General features: G+C 41.8%; 1 protein-coding gene across 1 annotated transcript in view; it reads left to right on the top strand.

The window, feature by feature from the left end:
* PLBD1 (phospholipase B domain containing 1) overlaps nucleotides 1-22,913 on the top strand; it is a gene marked incomplete at both ends in the record, with an annotated part of 40,321 nt that extends 17,408 nt beyond the window's left edge. The window contains 8 exons of the mRNA XM_080635268.1: nucleotides 683-821; nucleotides 7,537-7,701; nucleotides 8,852-8,996; nucleotides 16,539-16,739; nucleotides 16,852-16,992; nucleotides 19,754-19,939; nucleotides 21,220-21,326; nucleotides 22,746-22,913. Coding sequence (XP_080491394.1) covers nucleotides 683-821; nucleotides 7,537-7,701; nucleotides 8,852-8,996; nucleotides 16,539-16,739; nucleotides 16,852-16,992; nucleotides 19,754-19,939; nucleotides 21,220-21,326; nucleotides 22,746-22,913 — 1,252 coding nt within the window. The remainder of the gene's footprint in view (nucleotides 1-682; nucleotides 822-7,536; nucleotides 7,702-8,851; nucleotides 8,997-16,538; nucleotides 16,740-16,851; nucleotides 16,993-19,753; nucleotides 19,940-21,219; nucleotides 21,327-22,745) is intronic.
* Between the last annotated feature and the right edge of the window lie 746 nt (nucleotides 22,914-23,659).

Below are 23,659 nucleotides of genomic sequence, written 5' to 3'. Positions count from 1 at the left end.
AGGAGGATGGAAGAGGCATGAATCTGTCCTGACTAACACCTGTGGTTCTTCTTTGGCCCTTTGCTCACAGCAAAGGAGGGAACTCTAGGAGATCCATATAATGTAGGCTGCTCTTGCCCTAAGGTCTGTTCAGCTCGTGTTGCCTTGTGCGCTAAATCTTGGTTATTTAGTTAGTAACCTCTTGATTGGATTTGGCACAATGGGATGGTTGCGTTTGATCTCCCATGTTTTTCTCAGAGGCATAGCAGTGGGTCTTAGGCAGTGTCTGAGCACCACCAGCCAAAAGCCTTCATTGCACTTGTATCTAGGGGAGAGAAATAGGCTCTTCAAAGGTCAGGTTCTTTTTGTCCTTAAATAGGCATTTGAAAGGGAATACCTATCAAATGCTGGTTTCCCTTTGCTGACTATATGGGGATGTTAGATCTAATGTAGCAGAGCCACCCACAGAGGTAGAGTCCAATGCCTTGATATTAAAGTCTAGTAGATGCACACTGCTGTGGAGTATATTATACAGATCTGAACATATACACCCAGAGGATACAACATATGATGTCTGCAGAATTTCCAAAGCATGATTTGCCTCAAAACGCTAGGAAGGTTGGATCATTTGTCCCTTCCCTGCATTATCAATTGTACCCTAAAACAAAAACAAGAAAAACCCAACCTGTTTGTTCCTCTGCAGGAGACAAGATCAATGGACAAGACAACAAATCAGAAATAATAAGGATGACCCATTTTGGAGGCATGCTGGCTATATTATTGCACAGTTGGATGGTCTGTACATGGGAGCCCTCGAGTGGGCTAAACTACACAAACAAACAGTAAGATTACTGCATCTCTCTTTCAGTAGCTGGGGATGGGATGTCAGAGGACAAAGATGGGAGAATAGAATCTGATATAAAAGAAAATAAATTAATTAGAATAATTAGTGACGAGTACACATTCTGCATACCATTCTACAAAAACTTCTGTGATTGTTCAGTGTAGATAATGTGACTGAGCACTTGTCACCACAAAGTCATGACACCACAGATCCTTTGCACTGGACTTGGAACCCGGATGCTCATGTGCTGATTAGACTGGCGGTGGCTTTTGTACCCGCGTGTGAATGTTGGAAGGACAGACAGAGTGGTTGCTGTTTTCATTTTAAAATTGTTATAAAGCAAATGACCCTGTTGGTATAAAGACTAGCTGCAACAGCATGAATCGGCATGTAGGGAGTGTATTTAAGCTTCCATTCTTATTTTCAAGCATCACATTTCAAACCTTAAAAGCCTCTCTATTTTTGGGTATGTTTTACATTGTTAAATTTCTTCTCCTTTTTTATCTTCTAAGTTTTGGTGGCTGTTCTGTGGTTTGGTTTTTTCTGTGTGTGTGTGTGTGTGTTTGTTTGTTTGGTGGTGTTTGTTTGCTTGTTGGGTTTTTTAGTCCATTCAGTTAGAATTCCGTTCTGGATCATCAGCTTGTGTGTAAAAGCAGAGCTTCCTTAACTCCAATAGAGCTATAGTAATTACAATGCCATCCTTAAGTCTAATGTCTAATAGGTTTCTCAATGTGAGAGGGAGGGATTGAATAATTGTAGTTGACTGTTTTTGTCTTGGTTAAACCATATCAAGAATTTAGAGAAGTTGGAAGTCTTAAATTGTAAACAATTGGGGTTTAGTAAAAAGCACATTTCTTCCTTGTGTAGAACTTGCTCTGGGGCTTGCCTAATGGCAGGGGGGAAAGTGTTCACAATAATGGAAAAATCCATCATGATGTGCTGACTTAGGGAAGATAGTAAGAAACCTTGACTTTCTAGGAAAAAAGCAACTCATTAATTTCCTTTCACACCACCTGTATCTGAAGAGCCCTTCAAAACTCATCAATTTTTTTGACTTATTCATAATCCTTTAACTTCAAATGGGGGAGCATAAAGTGCTAGTTTGTGTCTGAGCTGTTTCTTTATAGTAGGCATGCCTTACCTGCAACATATATTCCCTGATACTTATTTAATTGTGTATTTGATACTTAAAATCACTGACCTCTGAAGTGACTGGGTCATTTTTATTCTCTTTTCAGAGATCTCATTAGCATGCCTATATAAAAATGGTGTTTCTAGTGAAAGTTAAGACTTGTGGTTCATTCTGAAATATTTGTGTCCTCTATTCTTGAATTATATACAGTGGATATATTTGTTTCATTTCCCAAAAGAACCTGGAGCAGTTGGTGGGAATTATTTTGACTCCTTATTCCGTTCACGGTTTCAGCTTTGGACATTATCACCTATGTTGAGATCCATATCTTACTCAAAGCAATCATGTCCCTTGTGTGTGTATTTCTGACTTGAGGTGATGCTGCAGTTTCCTGTTTGCCGGGGCCAGAAAGTTAACACTAGTCTTTTACCTCTGAGTGCAGTTTGGACAGCTGCTCTTGCACCTTGGTGTTTGGTTTTCCTTGGCATCAAAATGATACCTGCCAGCTCTGCAAAAGAACATGCAGTTCACTTTGTTGGATACTATGCTACTTTTCAAATACTTTGGAGACATTAGGCTACAGAAATGCTATTTGTGTACATATTTACTGTGGTTAGCATCCCCTTAGGGAAATAAACACCTTGAAGATTCTTCCTCTGAGCTTACATGGACAATAAAATCAGGTGCAGATGCAATGTTGCTGACTAGTATTCTAGCTTTGATACACTGATTTCTCTGCAAATCAACCCAGCTTCTGTAAACTGTTGGTACTTAAAAAACTAAATGACCAAACAACACCCCCCTTACCCTCTTGAGAGAGGACCAATAGGATCTTCGTTATTCCTTGTGATTAAAGAGCATCTAAAGAGGCTGTTTTCAACTTTGCCCTTGCAGTACACGTTAAAATAATGTTAAAAAGGTTCCTTTAATTTAATCCCTTAGATTGTTAGTAAGTGGAATGTTTGGCAAATGAATTCACTTCATGGATTTTTTTTTTTTTTTTCCTTATTTCTAAGCATTATAGTTTGGTTCAGTTAATCCAGTGTTGTTCTGAATTTATATTCTGCAACAGCTGCAATAACAAGTATTTACTATTTCCATTACTATTTCTCAACTTCAGAAAAATTAAATAAATAAAAAAAGATCTCTTTACTGGAAGCTCCCACAACAAATTCTGCATGTCTTAAAAAGCAAATTGCATTCCTATTACATTTTTTCCTTAGAGGTTTGAGAGTCGTGTCTTCCTTCTTTCCTTTGGTGGATACTACTGTTGTTTCATGTAAAACAAAAAAAATCCTTTCTGTATATGTATTGTTTAGGATTATTATTATTGGTTTCTGATTCAATCTCTGCTGGTGCAGTAGTTTGGGTTCATGGTGGTGATAAACATTAGAAATACTGATAATATCTCAAGTGTGGGTTGTGGTGTTTTTATTTTCTTTTTTCATACACCTCCTCCCCACACCAAAAAAAACCCCAATCCAAAACCCCAATCAAAACCAAGCTTAAAACCAAGATGTGACAGGCTGTATTATTTTGTTGCCTGATGTTCTAACTGCTATTGGGAAAAACTGTGTGTACTTCTAAATTCAACTGACCATCTTGTAAGTGCAGAGGGCAATTTCTCCTAACTGCCCTAAGCTTCAAAGAAAATTAAACACTGCAGAAGAAAGGCTGAGAAGCCTTTTTCCTTAACTCCCAAAAGATCAGAGGCATGGGGAGGAAAAAGAGGGGGAGAAGATAGATTTCTAAGTTCTTGCATTTCCCCACCCCCTCCACCCTCATGTTCATACACAGACAAAGTGTTCTGAACACTGGGAAGTTGTTGGTTGACAAGGGTAGACCAAAATTGTTAAAGGGGATGGAGAAAAGGAGCTGTGTTTACAAAGCTTGTGAGCACTGGGCAAAGTTGAATAAAATTGTTTCATTTTCAGGAGAACGGAAACAAGCTGTTTCAATAGTAAATCTGCTTTTAATTTTACACCTTGCATATGTCAGAGTTTCTTATTGGCACTATGCATACCTTTTCAAGTAAAGTTCTAAATTTAGTGAATTAGTTGATATGCACTTATTTGAGGAAGACAAGTGAAAAGATCAGACTCTTCATTATCTTATATGCATGGTAGTGTGAATCTATGCCAAGTCCACAAAAAGATTAAATGAAGAGTTGGATTATGTTCATGCAGGTCACTCTGTAAGGTTCAATTTTTTCTTTTCTCCCCTAAACTTCAGGTCTACTTCACTTGAATATTGTGGAACCATTGTGTCTGCCACAAACTTTTTCTTTGTGGAAAGAAAATTTGGTTTGGACTCTGAACTGTTCTACAGTAGTAGTAGTAGTAGATATTTTTATTTGTACATGTATGCAAATGTTTTGTAGTGTGCTTTTCTGAACTTTTTAAATTGCATAGAGTCTAGTTTCCTGCAGGGCTATTTTAGGTCTGTGCTTTCATTAAGACATTCATGAAGGCAATCTATGTTGCAAACTTCTGTATTTTGGATTTGATATTTACAGGTATCATTAAGATTAAACTGTGACATTATTCCGTCTGGTTTAGCAACATTTCATATCCGGTAAACAAACCCAACCCTTTCGTCAAGACAATTTCTGAAGGAGGGGCACTCAAAGAACATTAAGCCTTTTCATCTGCCTAATGCTCTACCAACGCTGTGATTAATCTTGGGCTTGTCTACGCAGGGAAGTTACCTTTGAATAAGGAGGTGTCAGAGTTTTAAATACTACAATGATTCTAGGACAATTCTGCATTTGTACTTCTTTATTTTGTATTGAGAATGCTTATGTATGGGGAAGGTACTGGAAAACACTTGTTACAGAATAACTTGTCTATTTTAATATCCTATGTAGACAAGCCTTTAGCAGACAAGGTTGATTCCCCCCTATCTGCTATCTTTTCTAAGTTTATTTCTCCTTACAGCTGATGTAACTCAAACTCAATCTCATATTTTTTTTCTTTTTGCTGTTCAGGACGGTACCCTAGAGGAGCCACACATTCCAGCAGAAGGGCTTTTTCCTTTTGTTGTGACTATACTACCTCTCTGCTTGTCAATTTAGCTCATTCAGTCACTCTTCTTCAGGATGTAAACCATGCATGCAAGGAGTTTTCCTGACATTGCTGTGTGAGATGGGAGAAGGTGATTACAAAACATTGTAATACTCTCTAGATTATGCACTTGTTATGATGCATACATTTTTTATTTTTATTTTTTTCCTCCTCATAATTCTTACTAGTGAGCCCTGGTTAAGTCTTCATAGAGGAGATTTCTCCATATATCCTGGAAATCAGCTGTAGTTATTTCCAAACTGGGGCTCTCAGCTTTGTGGCACATGCCTCAGGCCACTCCTGAAGTTCCCAGATTTGGCCTGCGTTAGAGTCTTCTGTTTGAGTGCATTGTTTTACTGAGACTACAGAGAAGCTCTGTGCACTGTGTGCTTGTGTCATGTCACTGAGCATCAGACAATCTTAAACACAAAACCAGGTTTATCCAAGCAAAGCAATGAATTCCTGGAAATAAACTGGAACAAAACTTGCTTGCCCCTCAAAAGGGGAGTGAAACCCTAGTGGATGCTTAACAACCTATTTCCTCTTTTATTTCTGTGATACTTCTTTCTTCTGCCTGGCTTTGAGAGCTGGCAGCCCAATCTCAGCCAGTAGAGCCCTAGGAATTTGCCTAGCTTTTGCTTCTTTTTTTGAGTGGGTCTTTCCTCCAGCTCTCTGGCCACTTTGCTGTGCGTACAATTCTGAGAGCTTCTTTGCTTGGCAAGGAAGCTTGGCTTTGATCTAGCTTGAATGAACTTCCTAGTAGCTACTGAATTTTTTACTTGCAATGACTGTAAGACAGCACAGAAATGTGAAGCTTTCTAAAAATATACAGGCAATTCCAAGTGATGCCAGAGCAATGTCAGTGTAACTACCAGTAGATGTTGCAATGAAAGCAGGTTTTGTGGAGGAGAATATGTAGTGGTAGCAAATGCATGTCACGTAGAATTTGAATGTCGCAAGGCTGGCTGAGCATTCTCATATGCAATCCTGTTTGCTCCTCTCCTGGTGGTACTGTACAGTAGTGCCTGTGTGAATTAGATGTTGGAAAACAGCTTCTCTTCATTGAGTGGTGAGCTTATAGACCTTTAAGTGCAGCTGGATGCGGAAAAATTGTGATGAAACAGTGTTCAGGTCTCTCTCTATGGATTCCAGTGAGATAACAGTTGTTGAGACTGGTTTGTAAATGATTTATACCACTGAGTTGCTTAAATTATGTAAAGATGTATCTCTTGATATTTGTCAGCTGTGGCCTTTGCTGCTCCCAGTTTGGTTCCCGACAGCAAAAATATGATGAACTAAAGCAATGTAACATATATGAAAGTTGGTTTTGGATTTCTTCCTGAAACTATAGCTGTTGTTAGGGACTTCTGCAATGCACGATTTTTAGTTATGAGAACGACTTATTTCTCTTGGTAAGTATTGTGGGAAGATTTAATTGCTTCACTGGGAATATATGGTCTAGAGTTTACATTATTTTTGTTTTTCCTGTTAAGTTATTCTCTCTTCCAAAACAGTAGATTGGTAACACAGAATTCAGCCTTCTGTATAAAAAGTAAATGAATTTTGCGCTGTTTATTTTTTCCATTCTTTGTCTCCGCTTTGTTGGGGTTTGTAGAGAGGTCAGCTGTATGGTTAAATAATAGTGATTTGTATTGCAAGCAATGTGTTTATTTGCTAAACACATTTATTTTTATTTGTGTCCCATTCTAAAATTACCATTTATAGCCTAAAAGTGATGTATGCTCTGACTTTTTTCCTTAATCCTTACCTTAACTAAAGGCATGATGCAAGCAAGAACAGGAAATACTTAGAAAATGGTCTTTGGAGGTTGAGGTTAGACCACTGTTAAGCTCTTATTCTTGAAGAGGCAAATTAAAACAAGGTTCTGAAGAGCATGTTGCACAATAAGCTGTGTGCAGTTAGCCCTGGCTAGCTGCAACCATAAGGGGTTTCGAAAGCACGTAGTGGACAGCCTTTCAACTGACTTCTTTCTTCAGCTAGTTTCATACTTTCTTAGTATTATTAACATATCTTGCTTCTCATTTGTTTTCTCCTCAGTCCTGAGGACATCTTAAATTGCAGTCTTTATAAAAATCCAGAAACTCCCAAGAGTGTTTGTTAATGTAAGGCTCTTCAAAGGCATACATAAACAACCCCCCCCTAAAATCTTACTACTTATTATTACACCAGCATAACAGTAACAGCAGACTGACTGGTGTGCTGTTTGCAAAGACACACAGAACTTGCATAAGTTATAACTTATAGCTAGTGTCTCCTTTTTTTCCCCTCAGAAACGTTAGCATTGGTAATGCCACTACAAGGGCCAGATCCTAAATGGTATCTAGATGCCTAATACCACACTAATGCCCATGTGTGTGTGGGCCTTGTGAGCAGGTATTTCCTAGACCATGTAAGAGCTTCCTTTGAGAGCAAAAGAAAAATTCTAACAGCTGAGACTGTCTTGATGCTTCTCTGGCTGAAAGTGCTTTTTGTGGTCTCTCTTTCCTCCCTTTCCTCAGCCACTGAGCATCTTTGATGTCCAGTTTCTGAATGCAGTTGGAGACCTGTTAGACCTCATTCCTGCATTATTTGAGTATTCTGCAAGGGGTGGACAATGCAATGTGGAGCCAGGAAGCCATGGGAAGTATCAGTGGGATATGGGTCACTGCTCTGCACTCATCAAGGTGAGCATCAAGAACTTTATCTCCAGTGACTGTGTTGATTTGCTGTGTCATGAGCCTGCATTTCTGGAGTCTTCATTGTTTATGTTGTATGTGCATAAAGAGACTCCTGTCAAGGTGCTTTTATGCGGTTGTCATTTGTGCCTTTATAGGATTTTGGGTCCAGTTTTGCTCATTTGTGTTCAAGGGCAGGGAAAAAATCAAACCAAACCCACAGAGACTGACAATGAAAAGCTACTAGAATTACTAAGGAATGGGGAAATACCATGGAGAGGAGACTGGAAGAGAATAACTTGTTCTCTCTAGCCAAGTGAAGTCTGAAAGGGGGTATTGTGAATGCCTACAAATCCATTGAGCAAGTTAAGCAGGGAGGAAGGGAAGAGGATTCCTTAAACTAAAGGACAGTGCTAGCACAAGAACAACTGGGTGCAATTGGCTGATATTTTCCAAGCGTTAACTGATATTCTGGAATGGCTTTCCAATGAGAGTAATGACAGAAAAAATACTTTTAAGATAGTGTCTGATACATCATAGTAGCAATTAAATTTTTCAATTAAAATTATCAAGGTTCTAGTCAGTATATGGAGACTCCATGTATCCCAGAGCAGCAATACTCAAATTAGGAAGCATTTGTTCAAGCATTTGCCTATCACAAGAGGTTTCTGAGCTAACAACAAATCTTAGAAACAGGGAAATACTTTTAATAGAGCTATTATTGATATATATTTACCTTTTTAAATTAAGTATACTTGCAGTCACCCAGAGGCATTTTCACAGAAATAACGTGTTTTAATTTAATGTTGGGTATGTTTGCAGAGGGCTGATGTGAATATGTAAATACAAGTATTCAAGAGGAAACTGGGGAAACCAAGAATACCATGTGATGCAGGTGTTCCAAACCCCCCTAAGCTGTTTAATTTTGAAAAATGACAACTAATTATTTGAAAACAACACATGGGCAAGAATTATTTCCTAAAGTTTCAGAAATTCATTGTTAAGTACACAGTTAAAAGCACAAGAATTTGCTCCTTCTTAAACAATACAATTAATCAAACTACTTACAATGTGGGAGAACAACTTTTTTTATCAAGTACAAAACAAGCAAAGTATAGTAGGGTCTGAAACTATTCCTCTTTCTGCTTCTTTTTTCCAGGTTCTACCTGGATATGAGAATATATATTTTGCCCATTCCAGCTGGTTTACATATGCTGCCACACTGAGAATATACAAGCACTGGAACTTTAATATAGTTGATCCAGACACTAGGACTGGCCGTGTCTCATTCAGCAGTTACCCAGGTAAAGTTAAGAAACCTAAACCAATATCGATATCCAAGATATGGATATGGATCATCTTACTGTCTTGCAGATGTTTTGTTTATAAAATGGATGATACCTTAACAAGCACTGGCGTCAATGTACCTTAAAACATTTAGCCATTGAGAGGAGAAAATGTCTTCTTCAGTTTATTGGCTTGAATGTGATATTGTTGTCATCTTTCGTTGTTGATTAATCATCTCCAATGCTCTGAATAGTACTTGTTAAATATTCTACCTCTGGCACAAACATGCTCCTTTGAATTCTGCTTATGTCTGCTCTCATCTCAGCTGTTGAACTCCTCACCTTGTCTATAGCATTCACATGTTTGGTAATAGCAATTTTGAACACTTCTGTTTAGCGCTGTGGCATGACTCATGCTGTAATGGGATTATTAGAGAGTATCCAACAATAGCCATTTGAAACTGTATCAACTTCTTTGGTGTTGGGTTAGCAAATATTCAGTGTTGGGTTTTGTTTGTTTGGTTTCTCCCCCACATCTGCCTCTTTCAGCTTCTCTGTAAGCTGTTGCAGAGGAGTATTTTTTTTTTTAATGCTTATTTTATGTGTTAGCAATGTAGCCAGCCAGAATATTTAAAATCTCCCTTGGGAAGATCAGGCAGTACATAATATTCTCAAGTTTCCTGGAAGAAGGTTAGAAATTGCCAGCAGTTAATGTTTCAGTGGTAAAATATTTACTCTTGCTAGGGTAGCACCAAGAAACATGAATATGAAAAACCAAAGCAAATCTAAGGCTGAGTTAACATTGCATAAGTTTTTAAAGGTGGAATTTCAAATTCAAAAAAATACCCAAACACTCAAGAATCTTCATAAACTGTTTATAATGAAGTACGTGCTGTTGAAGACTGTCTCATTCTGATGAAATTTTGTTGGCTGATGGTTTCAAAATGTGTTCTGTTGAATTACTATGCCTGCTTTCCTACAAAGGCAAGGATCCTTAGTGGCAGGGAATTCTGGAACTGTGACTGAGAAATTGTTTTGAAAGGCAAAGTTGCGTTCATTTCATTTTGAAAGCAAGTCTTTCTGTGGGGTTCGGACCCTCCTCAGTGACCTTCAGAAATGCAGCATATTCTGACATCTTCAATTTTTGCTTTGAGGAAGGAGTAGAGGTATTCTGGTGAGTACCTGTTAAGCGTACAGCCTCTCAAGAACTTGGGTTATCTCCAATTCCCTTGGAGGAATTTAATTTACTTGTTGCAAGGAATTTTGCCAAGCCTGTGTAACCTGAGAGAAAGGTTCCTGTCTGAGCTCTGTTCATCGCCTGAACGTACAGAAGGTTATTCTGAATCTTGTATCTTTCAGCAGAAATACTGTTGAGGATAGTACTATACTTCAGGAGAGTGTAGCTTGATTTAGCAACTGTTGCATGCTGCATTGTGCTGCAGATTCAAAACTGGGTTTAGCCAAGAAGAGTGTTTTATTTTCTTGTTACTGTATCTGTGGTGATGTCTGTGGGTTGTTCATTTTGTGGATTCTTAGTATAACGTGAAATAGAAGTCTTCTGTTTGAATGAGACTGATAAAGCATGCTGTGTGAGAGGATACCTGATAATCAGCTATTTCTAAGCTGAAGTGGTTGGGGCCCATTTGCTGTTGTACAAAATCCCAGTGGGCTTCCCTGAGAATGAAGTCTGAAGAGATGGCTTGCTTTAAAGCTTGCCTGGGCTGGGTAGGCTCTGACACAGCAATGTGGTACGGTGTACTTCTACCAACAGAACTGAGTTAGAACTATTGCGAAACATAGTTTCCATGGCTACAGTGAAGTTTGAGAGACCTGTGGTATGCAAAGCGAACTCACTGGCCACCTAATTACAAGGTACTATCACAAGCACTAGACAAACATGACCCATTGACTACAGCAAATTGCACTGGCTGTGGGTGTAGTTCACAAACTTGCAGTTTTCCAGAGGATGAGTAAGCTCTAAAGCACTGGCTTGGTAATGATCTAGGGATATCACGCAGGAGGAAGGGAACTGCCAAATTCCTTTGCTCCATGTTGTGATGAAATGAAGCCTTGTATTTTCACAGCTTCTGCCCACAGAATATGGAGGTCCTGGCTGTGGTTCCACTTGATGACTGTAACTTCTCTGCATGCAATTTCCCACTGTTTTTCTCTGTCCTGATAGATTTTAAGAGTCAGTAAGAAAGGCTAAGCTAGTAAGCGCTCATAAAGAGAAACACGATCCTAATGTACATGAAGTATTGACTTTTGGAGAAAACAAAGAGCATTTTAAAAAAAATGCCCTTCTGGGCCTTTGGTGACAAATGAGTACTTCAGAGATCCTTGTCATTCAGTAGACTGGATATGAAATAAAACTCTTCTGTTGTACAAAAGCTGTTCAGAAAAGCTTCAAAGAGTCATTTGCCTTCTGAGAAGGAATGTGCCAACTACCTGATTTCTCCTGGGGTCACAAAGTAAAATTGTCCAGATTGTTTATTTACAGTATTTCAAAAGACTGGCAACTACACTGCAAAAAATATTTGTTGTGACTCAGTTTAGAGGATCTAAGGCTATTCACTAACCATGATGCATGTCAGCACATGCATTATGGTACAGCTACAGGGCCTTGCACTTCCTTGCTTCTGCTGTCACTGAGCAGGTAGCAGGACAGGCAGGAATTTGAGAGTCCAGCCAGGCTTCCGCAGCAGTTCCCCGTGTTTCTGCCGGCATGCTGAAATGTCCACTGTTACAGCATGTCTTCTCTGATGCTTTCTCTGACGCTTTCTCCCTGTCAGAGTAACAGTAGTGCTGCAGAGGTACAGTTAAGTGGAAATGAACAGACGTAGTAATCTCTGCTGTTGCAGAATGATTTAGCTACTTGCTGCTTATTTCCACACTAATCCTAATCCTCACTTGAACTCTGCTCATAGTTTTAGTTTCCTCTTCAGTTGAAAACATCTGTGCAGAGTTGCATATTGGACAGCTCTGTGAATCTCTGGAAAGGAAGTGTCTGAGCTGAATTCTTGGGCACCCCTGACTTCAGTGTCTCGTTTAAGCTCTGGACATAAGTACTTCATGTGAATCTGTGCACGGCAGAGAGAACTTACATTGTACAGTTGCTCACAAATGTTGAGTGCCATTTGGGGAGTGGAAGAAATGTGATGACAAAGACTTTAGATGCTGGGTTTTGCAGGGCATACCTAGGAAAAGATCAAAGAGACACCCCCCCCCCCAAAATTCCTACTGCTCTACACTGCTCTACTTCAAAGAAATGAGCCCAATTAACTTATTAAATTTGCAGTTTTCCTTGGACAGCAGGGAGCTTGCAGCTCCCAAGATTTACATGCATTTGGCTGCACCTCTTCTTGAACAATTAATTGTGAACTCCAGTTAAGAAAGGGAATCTGCCGTTTGGACCCAAGCACTCTCTTTTGGGTAGTGACGTACTTCCTCTGGGCTGAATCACAGTCTTGTTACTCTTGATTTTAGCTGCTAAAGGAAACAGTTGAGAAGAACTTAATGGCCACTTCTGTTTCTCTGGTCTGTTGCTTGGTTGAGACAGGCTATGACATGGGAACAAGATGGCACAAATTGTCTTAATGAATTGGCTATACATGTCCTGCTAAGGCAGGAGAGAGAAGTAACCTGTCCCTTGAGCTGAAGTAATCTGGTGTTAGTACAGAATCAGGAAGTGCAGTGTTACCCTTCCCCAAGGCCTGAGTAAGAGCTAGGAGGGGCAAAACATGGAAAGGATGGTAGCTCTTTCATTCTGGGGACCAGCTTGCTCATGAGATACTGGTAGAACATTCCTTGCTTCTCTACTTCCGCCAACATGTGTCTAAAACCTGGAGGGAAGCAGAGAAAAGCCTGGTGTGCTTTGGAGATGAGAGACCAGAGCTATAGTGTGGGATGTGCTATGTCTTAGTGTCTAGGAGAGGTCTGTAAGTGGAAGTAAGGCAGCTGGCAGGAGCACAGTATTGGCATGAGAAGTAGCTGCCCATGAGACTAAGAAAACTAATCCAGAGAAAGGATCTTCTTTCTCATTCTCAAGTGTGTTTGTAGCCCAGAGCATTGAGCATCTCAGCTGGAGCTACTCACATCCCTGTGAGGTGATTAGCAAAACCTCATGGCTCTGACTTCCAGCCTTGTTATACTGACCCTTTCTGTACTTGAATGAGCACAAGGGCCCCTTAAAACACCTAAAAAGCTGATGCCATCTGGTTCAGAAACCAGCAGCATACCTTTTTAGGAACAGCAGCTGCCAGGAATGTGTTACCCCCCACATACTCTTTAGTGTGCCGACTCTGGAGAACACTGACTCAGATTTCAAAAAATATTTTGCTTTGCTTGGCTGATTAATATTGTCATGATGAATGAAACTACAGATTCTGGAAACTTCAGTATTCCAGCGGTGATTGGAAACGGAATCTAAATGGCTCAAACTCATTCCGAAGTGCTTTCAGAAGTCCTATTGCTTCTCTGTAGGTAGGAAGAGTCAGGTTCATTGGAGGAAGGCTGGGGGGAGGTGGAGGGGAAGAGGTTAAAAAAACCTGATTGGGAGTGGCTGACAAAAATGGGAGATGGGTTTACAGAAAAAATAGGTGAACTGTACAGTGAGATAGCAGTTGACATATAAAAGGCATTTTCAATTACAATAGATTCTCATATATACTTAAAAAGACAAGAATGCCACAAGAGGAAACTAAATATGTGCTGATATCTCTAGGCTTCACCCAGGTTTTGTTTTCGTGGATGTCTTTGTCCTGGGCAAACCTGTTGTAGGTGTTTTAACTTCCCTTTGTTTAAGGAGTGCCTATGCCTTAAGTCAAAAAGGTATATGTTGGCTTGGAATAATTAGGCTAGTAATGGTGTATCGTGGAGAGCACACTGTATTATAGAACATTGCAGGATAAAACTTGGTAAATACTAAGGCCCAGAAGGAAACCCTCTTGTTTTCAACTTTGCTGAGTTTTGCAATGTATTTGAATTACAGAGTTCAAACTTCAATTAATTCAGCATTGTTCCCTGTGTTGACACTTGCTTTGAATTGAGTTTTATTCTTTTATCTCAGCTGATGATTGAAAAAGAAGAAAACACTGTTTGGTTTATTTTGAAGTAGGACACTTGGCATTGGCAATCATGGGGGAATGGCATTCAATTCAGATCACAAGTGTTTGACAATTTAATTTCTTCCCTCTGGGTAAGCACTTGACTTGTTACACAATAGTTTATTGCTGCAGTATCCCATGTCTTTCTATAAAATAGACTGGCAGAGACAGGTTAAGAGTGTTTCTCTTCTTGCCCTTACTGCCTGGAAGAACTCTGCTGTTTATGCACGTAATTTATTGATGCTCTTTTTCTGTCTCCAAGAATAAAATACTAGGAACCACAAGCTGCCAGGGTACTCTGCCTGTTCCGTACTGACCTATTTTTAGAGAACAGGTGACCACAAAGCATATTTTCCTGGATCTGTTCTGATTTGAGAACTTGAGACTTAAAAGAAATCTTGCTGAAACTGAGCCCTTAAACAGTACTTTTGCTTGAAGGAAACCTGTCTTTTGATGAAAGCCTATGAACTGGAGGCAGAGCTGAGTCATATTGCTGTCTATCATATGTTGCTGACCTTAGTTCATTTGCAGAGTGCGTTAATAAAGCTTGCTGTAGAACATTTTGTAATGGCAATTGACTACTACCCTGATGTGCAGCATTTTAGCATTTTGTACTCTTCAAAGAGGGATACCTTTAAAAACTCATTAGCAAGAGACCAGTTCTGGATGACTTCCTCATCAGGAGCTCAGTTAACAAAAATTCTTCCCCAGCCTGGCAGCCCTGTATCTGCTGGGGAATCTCAAAGTCAAGTTATTTCTGCTTTATAAGTAGTCACCATGCTATCCATGGCATTACAGCTGACCTTTGCAGCTCCGTATACCACCTCTGGCTGTATGTCTGCAGCCAGATCTGCAACTGGACCTAGGACTTCTGTTGGCATGTAATGTGGAAGGGAGTATTGCCCAGAGATCCATCACTGTGTTGAGTTTGCAGGGCTGATAAGCATAAAAAAATCCTAATGACAACATGTCAGAAAGAGGAGTAGGTGAAACTCTCTCTCAAATATAGGATGTGGTTTATGATTTAAGAGGTGCTCATTTCTTGGAGATGCTTTAAAGGTTAGACTGGAAAAGATTAAACTAGAAGGAAGACTTTTCTGCTTGTCTGGATTTAATCCAGAAGGGATTAATTTAAAGGTGTATCTGTTGTCCTTGCAGAATAAAAATCTAAACCTGAAATTGGTTGATGAAAATCTCTCTGTGGAGTTGTCCTTTGGTTTTGGTTTCCTTTGTTGTATTTTTAAAAGGAATTTCATTGTTAGAAACAAACACTCACTAGGCATTTGCAGTATGTAATCCTCAGCAGAAAACATAGCTTGACATATGATGGAGAAACTTCTGATGACACCAAGCTGTGTGGTTTGGTTGATACTCTGGAGGGAAGAAATGCCATCCAGAGGGACCTTGACACGCTTGTGAGGTAGGCTGATGCCAACCTGATGAAGTTTAACCATGCCAAGTGCAAGGTCCTACACCTGGGTCACAGCAATCCAGGCACAGCTACAGGTTGGGCAGAGAAGAGATTCAGAGCAGCCCTGCAGAGAAGGACTTGGGGGTGTTGGTCAATGAGAAAATGAACATGAGCTGGCTGAAGTGTGTGCTTGCAGCTCAGAAATCCAACCGTATCCTGGGCTGCATCAAAAGGAGCGTGACCAGCAGGTCAAAGTAGGTGATCCTGCCCCTCTACTCTGCTCTCATGAGACCTCACTTGGAGTATTGTGTGCAGTTCTGGTGTCCTCAACATAGAAAGGACATGGAACTGTTGGAACAAGTCCAGAGGAGGGCCACGAGGACAATCAGGGGACTGGAGCACTTCCTGTATGAAGATAGGCTGAGAAAGTTGGGGCTGTTCAGCCTGGAGATGAGAAGGCTGCTTGGAGACCTTCCAGGATCTGAAGGGGGGCTATAGGGATGCTGGGGAGGGACTCTTCGTGAGGAACTGTAGTGATAGGACAAGGGGTAATGGGTTAAAACTTAAACAGGGGAAGTTTAGATTGGATATAAGGAGGGAGTTCTTTATTGTGAGGGTGGTGAGGCACTGGAATGGGTTGCCCAGGGAAGCTGAGAATGCTCCATCCCTGGTGGTGTTCAAGGCCAGGTTGGATGAGGCCCTGGGTGACATGGTTTAGTGGGAGGTGTCCCTGCCCATGGCAGGGGGGTTGGAACTTGATGATCTTAACATCTTTTCCAAGCCTATTCTAAGTTTGGGATGAAAACATGAAGCAAATGCTCTACACAAACAATTAGGCTGTGTTGAAAGCATGACAAATGAGAAACTGCTGACAGGTGGGCTTAAAGCACTTGCAGAAGTTGCCACCTCATCTTTAATATTTGTACAGCTTGGTTTCAGACACACACACATGCTGACTCGTTCATACCCTCTTAGCTTGTCACTCTCTTTTGTTCTATATCAACAGTTCACAAAAATAACAGATTTCTATTATTGCTGTTTAAGGCTTTTTGGTGTCCCTGGATGACTTTTACATACTAGGCAGTGGCTTGGTAATGCTGCAGACTACCAACAGTGTATTCAACCAAAGCCTCATTAAGCAAGTGGTGCCTGAATCCCTGTTAGCTTGGCAGAGGGTCCGCATTGCTAACATGATGGCAGATGGTGGCAAATCTTGGGCAGAAATCTTCTCGAAGTGCAACTCAGGTGAGTACACTTTCACATGAGTCTTAGAAAACAGGACTTGTTCCCCTTCCCCCTTGTATTTTTTTCTTTCCACAGGCAGGGCAAATAATTCTCTCTTTGCTCTCATACCTAGGGACCTACAACAATCAGTATATGGTGCTGGACCTGAAGAAAGTCAAGCTGCAGAAGAGCCTCGATGATGGTGCATTGTACATTGTTGAACAGATCCCAACCCTTGTGGAGTATTCTGATCAAACAAATATTCTCCGGAAAGGTAATAGCTCCTATAGCACTTACTGGCTTAGGAAAGCCATCTGTTTGTGTCAGCTGATGGAGAGTCATGCTTTGTAACTGGGAAGGGCTTACTGAACACTAATGCTGAGTTGCAAGATAGAAAGCTCTGTTGCCAGGTCTATTATGTTGTATTCATATTTTCTTTATGCTGTGGCATAAATGTGGTGAGTATCTGTGTTTTTTAGAACCAGCGAAGTGAAATGTAGGCTTTACCTTCCTTCTTTCTTTTTCTTGCCTTTTTTCCTGGTATTATTTTGCCCTGTCTTAGAGACCCATGAGGAAAAAGGTAAGGTCTCTTTGAAATACTACTAAATAACTGTGATGCTGCGGGCTACTTGAAATGTTTGGTGAGTGTGTCACCATGCAAGGAGATGAGCTTTAAAATATGAGAGAAGTTCTATGTTAGATTCAGCTTCTGAACTTTTCTAGAGCTCTGTTATCTGATAAATACTTGCTGTTTAAAAGATTCCTTAGTATCAAGACCGGCAGCAGCTTTGTTGGAAAACAAACAAGCAAAAATGCAGGTGAAGCAAAACGCCGACTGTTAGGTTTCCTTCACACATATTTTATACATGCTTTATGGCAGCATCCAAGAGCTTGAGCTCATTCCACAAGTTTAAGTGTGTGTCTGGTGCTTTGTGCTCCCTCCTCTAATCACGTGCAGAGGAGGTGAATTGATGAATTGCTTTTCATCATCAAAATGACTGGAAATGCATTTATGTTAGCAGCTCTGGTTGTTTCACTCTGGTATTTTCCCCTGAGTCTGTCTCCTTGGAAAGTTCTGGCTTATTCCAGGCATTGCCACAATGCCTAAGGGCACAGGAGTGCGCTGCAATTCATGTTTCTTTATGATGAATGAGTAGTACATTGTTTTTAGCATCAAAAGTAACACATCAGATCAGAACCTGGGATCTGAGTCTCTTCCACTGGATATGTAAATATTCCCATTGCTATTGATATTGCTGAGATCTCTTGCTCTGATGGGCAGAGGAGGAAGCCGTTTTGTTTCAAACAATTTTTGCTGCCTTCATGTAATCCTTCTCACCCCCCTTCAGCTTTACACCATTTCTGACTTGTTTTTGTCACTGTTCACCCTGCCAGGCCTAACTGGCATGTTTCATTGGCTTATAGCAGCCCTTGGGTTGAGCGCTGCACTGTCTGCATGGGATTTGCAGTCTTGCAGAGCCTGAGATGCAGAAGAACTCTTGTTGGAGGAAAATTTGAATAGCTTCTTCTGTTTTAGCAATTTAAACAGAAAGTTTTTCCAGGTGGGATAAGGGAGTCATCTGTATGCAGTCATGTGAGACAATAGCAACCTTTTGAATTACAACTAAACCCTACTGATATAGGAGCTGATGTATGTGTATCCTCTGGCCCGTATCATCAGAGGCTGGCCAGCGTGCTCATTCCTGGAGGATGCCTCTATTACAACACAGTTTGTGTACACAACACTTTTCCTTCATGTAGGTTCTAAGTCATGTAAGCAAATGACAGCAGACAGGGTATTCCTGGCTGCTGCATGCTAGGCAGGACCCAGACTGGTAAGGTCTCAGCTCAGGTGGTGTTCCACTGTTTATGCTGCCTGTGTATCTGTCCTTCAGGGGGCTTGGTTTCTGTGTGTCTTGCTCACAGTGAGTCCCACTTGGTTTTTCTTAAGTATCTCACAGCCAGACTCCTCACGTGCTGGGCTGACATTAATACATGGAGTGCTGCATTTACCAATATCTAGATAAATAAAGTAGTAAAACTCTAAGCCAAATCCAGGTGTGTGTCATTTGAGAAGCAACATTCCCACTGACACCAAGATTACTAGTAGTTTGAAGAGAATCTGAAAGTGTGCTGCTCTTGGGGCTAGTTTACATTATGTACTCTCTCCCTGAACACTCCTTGCTGCCTGCCTTGCAAAAGAAACCCCAACAAATTAAATGTTAAGGTATAGGCATCTACTTTTTATCTCTTCCAGGACTTGCTGTACCCAGATCCTGAACTGGATGGTCTCCTGGCTCTTTACAAGCTCTTCTGCTTTCTACACTAGTCTTGTTTCAGGCAGTTGTATGTCAGCTACCTAAAACTCTCTGGAGGTCTGGTTGTTAAATCTGCTCTTTAGAGTTAGCAAAACTGCAGGATTTGTACTTGCTTTTGGAAGGGTTAGGGCAGGGCTCTGCTCTGCCAATCAACCACTTCTTCACACTCAAAGGCAGATACTGGCAAATGTGCAGCTATCCCTCATCTTTCCTTATTGCAGTGTGCAACCACAACTTTCCAAAGACATATTTGTGTGTGGTCTGTGTATGTTTGTGGGTCCCTGATATGTCAGCACAGTGTATTACTCTGCTGTGGTGTGATGGGAGGCTTGGGAAAAAGCTGGGAAGTTTGGTGGAGGCGAATGATCTTTTGCCCCTCTAAGGCTGAGCAGGGAAACCTCTGCAGGAGGTTTCTCTGCATATTCACTTTGGACTCCTGCAAGTTTCTCAGCTCTTTCGCACGATGAGTCTGCAGGATGGAAGTCTGGGGGCAGGTTGCCTGGGTGCAGTTTCCAGTGGTGTTATACTGGGAGTCAACCCTGGTCATGCCAGTGACTATTGCCTTATTTTCTTGTGTTCAAACCAGTTTGACGTGTTATTCCTCGACATGCTGTTAAGGCAACACAGCATGGAAAATGGTTCATTTTTCTTTTTTGATATAAGCAAGAGCATTCAGCTTTTCTAAGTGATTAATAGATTGGATTTTGTCTTTGGCAGGTTACTGGCCTTCATACAATATTCCTTTCCATGAAAAGATTTACAATCTCAGTGGGTATGCAGCATATGTTGAGAAGTATGGCATGGATTTCTCTTACGAGCTTGCTCCAAGAGCAAAAATCTTCCGTCGAGACCACAGCAAGGTGACCAGTTTGGAAAGCATGAAGTACATCATGAGATACAACAGTAAGACACATGTTTATGTACTGTGGAGCTGATTTTAATAAAGCAGTGTTACTTTTATTTCTTGGATCATAGTGGGAAGCTGCAGCCTCATGTACAGATCAGAGTTCTATTACCCTATGTGCAGAGTACACACAAAGAAAAAAGAGTAACACAAAGTCATTGTTGAGGTAGGAAACCAGGCTAAAATGACTCTTAATAGAAACAAGACTGAGTTCCTTCTAGAACAAGGGCCCTCAAGCTTGCTGTTTGACCTTTCCAGAGAGTTTCTGATAACTCCAAGAGACTCTGTGGGCTGCTGTTCCCTAATACATCTACAGCCTGTCAATCTTGAAAGCCTTAAATCGTAAGCAACAGTTAGGTCAAATCAGATGAGAATTTAGGGTAAAACTGCAGGTCTTTTGGTTTGGGTTTTGTGTGTGGTGTTTTGTTTTTGTGGTTTTTTTTTTTTTTTTTTTTTTTTTTGTTGTTTGTTTTTTTTGTGTTGTTGTTGTGGTTTTTTTGGGTTTTTTTGGGTTTTTTTTGTTTTGGTTCAGTTTGTTTTTTCCTGTTTATGCAAATAATCTTTGGTAGTTAATGCTCTGCTCTGCTTTTCCCTGACAGGGGGGTTCTTAACTGCATTACAACCAGCTTAGTTAACTTCTGGCTAAGCCCATCTCTAAGTACAGATAGCTTCAGATGCTGTATTTTTATTCCCAATTATAGGGAGCGTGCTGATTACTGGGCTTGGGGTTTGGGAGGCCTCTCCCAGGGTGGGGTATTGCCAATGTTTTGGCTGTGAGTAGCAGCATGTTCGTAGATGTTGAGGCTTGTCCACCTTCCCCTCTTAGTTTGCAGCTGCTACAGTGGGTGTTTTAAGGCGTTGCTTCATGCTACTTACTGTAGTCCAGAACAGGAAAAAAAGGCTCTCACTGCTGCACTTTTCCCTCCACATCTCATCCCCACTTCCCTTGCTCTTCTGCTTTTGTCTGCTGACAATGTTCCTGCAAGGTTTCATCATGTGGAGTTGCAGATGTTTGTGGTTAGAAGTTGGCAGTGGTCCCCTTGGGATGCAGAAACAGTTGTATGGACTTCGATTAGGAGCTTGTCTACTAATTGTCCTGTCTCCAGCACTGACTTCTAGCTGGTACCTGGGGAGGAGCATGAGAGCAATGTGATAGACCTGTGTTTCTACCAGCTCACTTACCCAGATTTTAGTGGCTTGGACACTTTGCATCAGCTTTTTGTGAGGGGACTAACTTCTTTTATTTTCTTCCTTCCCTCCCCACCACATTTTTCTCCAGACTACCAGCATGATCCCTATGCTGAGCACAATCCTTGCAACACCATTTGCTGTCGGGAAGACCTGAATCCTTCTTTTCCAGTGCCTGCAGGCTGCTACGACTCCAAGGTAGATTACCTCCATTTCAATATCTGCTCTATGTTTGCTGTAGCCTCTGTGCTCTTATCAGACCTGTAGGATGTCTCCCTGCACTACGACATATATGGCCATGCCCACCGGTTCCCTCCTTTTGTGCTGTCCAGGTGGTGGGGCAGATCCTGAGGTCTGTGCAAAGTCCTGTTTCCTGTCCCTGACACCAGTCCTGGCACAGTGGCAGAGGGCAGAGGATACAGGGAGAGGTGTAGGAAAAGAATGATGGGAACTTGTGGTGCTTAGGGGTTAAACCCCAAAGCCTTGCAGCAGGAGGAGCCTAGGAGAAAGCTGGAAGGAGTCATCACATCATTCCAGGAAGATGAGTCCTCTGACTCCTGTTCATGGGGGCTGTGTGGGTGCCTCCCTAGATCCCACAGGAATGTTTTTTCAGTCGCACTTAGCTTTACCTTTACAAAAGCCTGGCTCTCTACTGAGTCACCCTGCTCCAGGGCTCCACCTCTCTGTGAAACTGCTTTGAGCAAAGTTTGGTAAAGATCACTTTGCTTTCCGGGGGGGATACAGGAAAATCCTCAGACCCACTGTCCTGCAGAAAATAGCAGTTTTCCTAGGCAGCCTGTGTGGTATTTTCACTGTGAGGGGCAATACCTGAGTAAGCAGCTATTCAAGCCAGCCCTGTTGTGCTGGGAAGTTGTACGGTGTTGTGTCCTGTGGGGTCCAGCCTGCTGCATTTTGGGATTATGAGTTGGTTGCTAGGATGGGCCCTGTGGAGGCTGTTTTGGCATCACCAGTGCTGTGTTTTGGTATTGCTTTGTGTCCAGTCAGTTTACAAGAATGGGCTGGGGGAGGATGGCGACCTAAGAGGGACACTGAGAGAAGTAGCCCAGAGCAGAGGCAAAACCTGTCAGTTTCAAGCACTTGAGTGCAATTTTAGTGTCTCTGCGTCTGGGATGATGGAGCAGGCTGGAGACCTCTTGGGTGGTAATGGAGGAATAGGGTGGAACCTGGGCAGCAGCATTAACTCTGCTGCTTTTGTCCTTTCCTGAATTACCCTGACTTGCTGCAGGGCACAGCCCAATTGCTTAACATGCAGCAGAGTTTAGATCAGGCCGTCTAGGCTGCCCACTGCACCTCCACCTCTTTTGGAGGCACAAACCCAATTGCCCCAAAGGCAGATGTGCTGCCTCTCTCACACTGGGTAGCACAAGGGCTAGAGGGCAGGTGGGCTTGTACTTTGCTGCTGCCCTTCAGCTGGATGCTCTGTGCTTGAAGATGCCTCTGTGCAGGTGAAGAATGCTGCCTGATCAATGCATTTCCCCTTGCTCACTTTCTTTACCTTATTGTTATCAAAACTCCTGGGCTATCCCTGCTCTGTGGGATGGCTGCTTGTCCACCACTGCACCACCGTTTTGCTCAAACTCCTGTCCTTTATTACAGGTGTCGGATTTCCGCCTGGCTTCAGCGTTCACAGCCACCGCCATCAACGGCCCCCCGGTGCAGGGCGGTCTCCCTGTCTTCACCTGGAAACGATTTAACCAAACACGGCACCAGGGCCTGCCAGAATCATACAACTTCCGTTTCGTCACCATGAGGCCTATCCTGTAAAACCAGCATCAATATTCCCAAATAGTTTTGGGTTGCTTTTTTTAACAGAAATTTTCATTCCTGCATGTAATAAATCGACCTGATGGCCGCATCCCTGTGCTTTACGTGCCTTCCGCTGTCCTGCCTCCTAGGCACTTCATATTGACATTGGCTGCCTTGGTGCAGCCCAACACATGTTCTGCTCTTCTGAGCTATTTGGGTGGCCTGTCCTTTGACTAGGATTTATGGAGACTTTTGGTGACCTGAGCCATCATCACAGCTGTTCCCAGAGCAGGAGAGAACTACAATTTGATCAATTAAAGTGCGCTATCTTTAGTAGCAACACAGGACCTGCCTCCAGGGCTGGGCCAAGCCAGTTGGCTGCTTTGGGCCAGTGTTGGGCTTATCTCGGTGCTGGGTTGGTGTCTGCCTTTTGTCTGAGCAGTGGCTGTGAGATGTGCTGCAAATTCCTTCTCATTTCGAATGTCTCCAGCAGAGTCAAGGCTGTGTTCTCCGTGGCAGATCAGAGTGCCTCTTGCCTACAGAGCATGGTGATCAGTGGCATTTGTAAGATTTCCTTTGTCTTGCTGAAGCAGCGTGCAAGGGTCAGGCTGCAAAAGGCAGTGAAGGGATGTGCCTGGTGATTTCTGAAAGCAGACGAATCTTTTGGAAACACACACACACTCACACTCACTCTCCCCACCCCTGGCTGCAGTGTAGCAGCAGGGAAAGAACTATGTGTGTTGGTGGGATGGATGTGTCACTGA

The sequence above is a fragment of the Psittacula echo genome (assembly GCF_963264785.1).
Source record: "Psittacula echo genome assembly, chromosome: 1".
Taxonomy (NCBI): Eukaryota; Metazoa; Chordata; class Aves; order Psittaciformes; family Psittacidae; genus Psittacula; species Psittacula echo.
The sequence above is the reverse complement of the archived record's forward strand: the minus strand, read 5'-3'. Positions and strand labels throughout refer to the sequence as shown.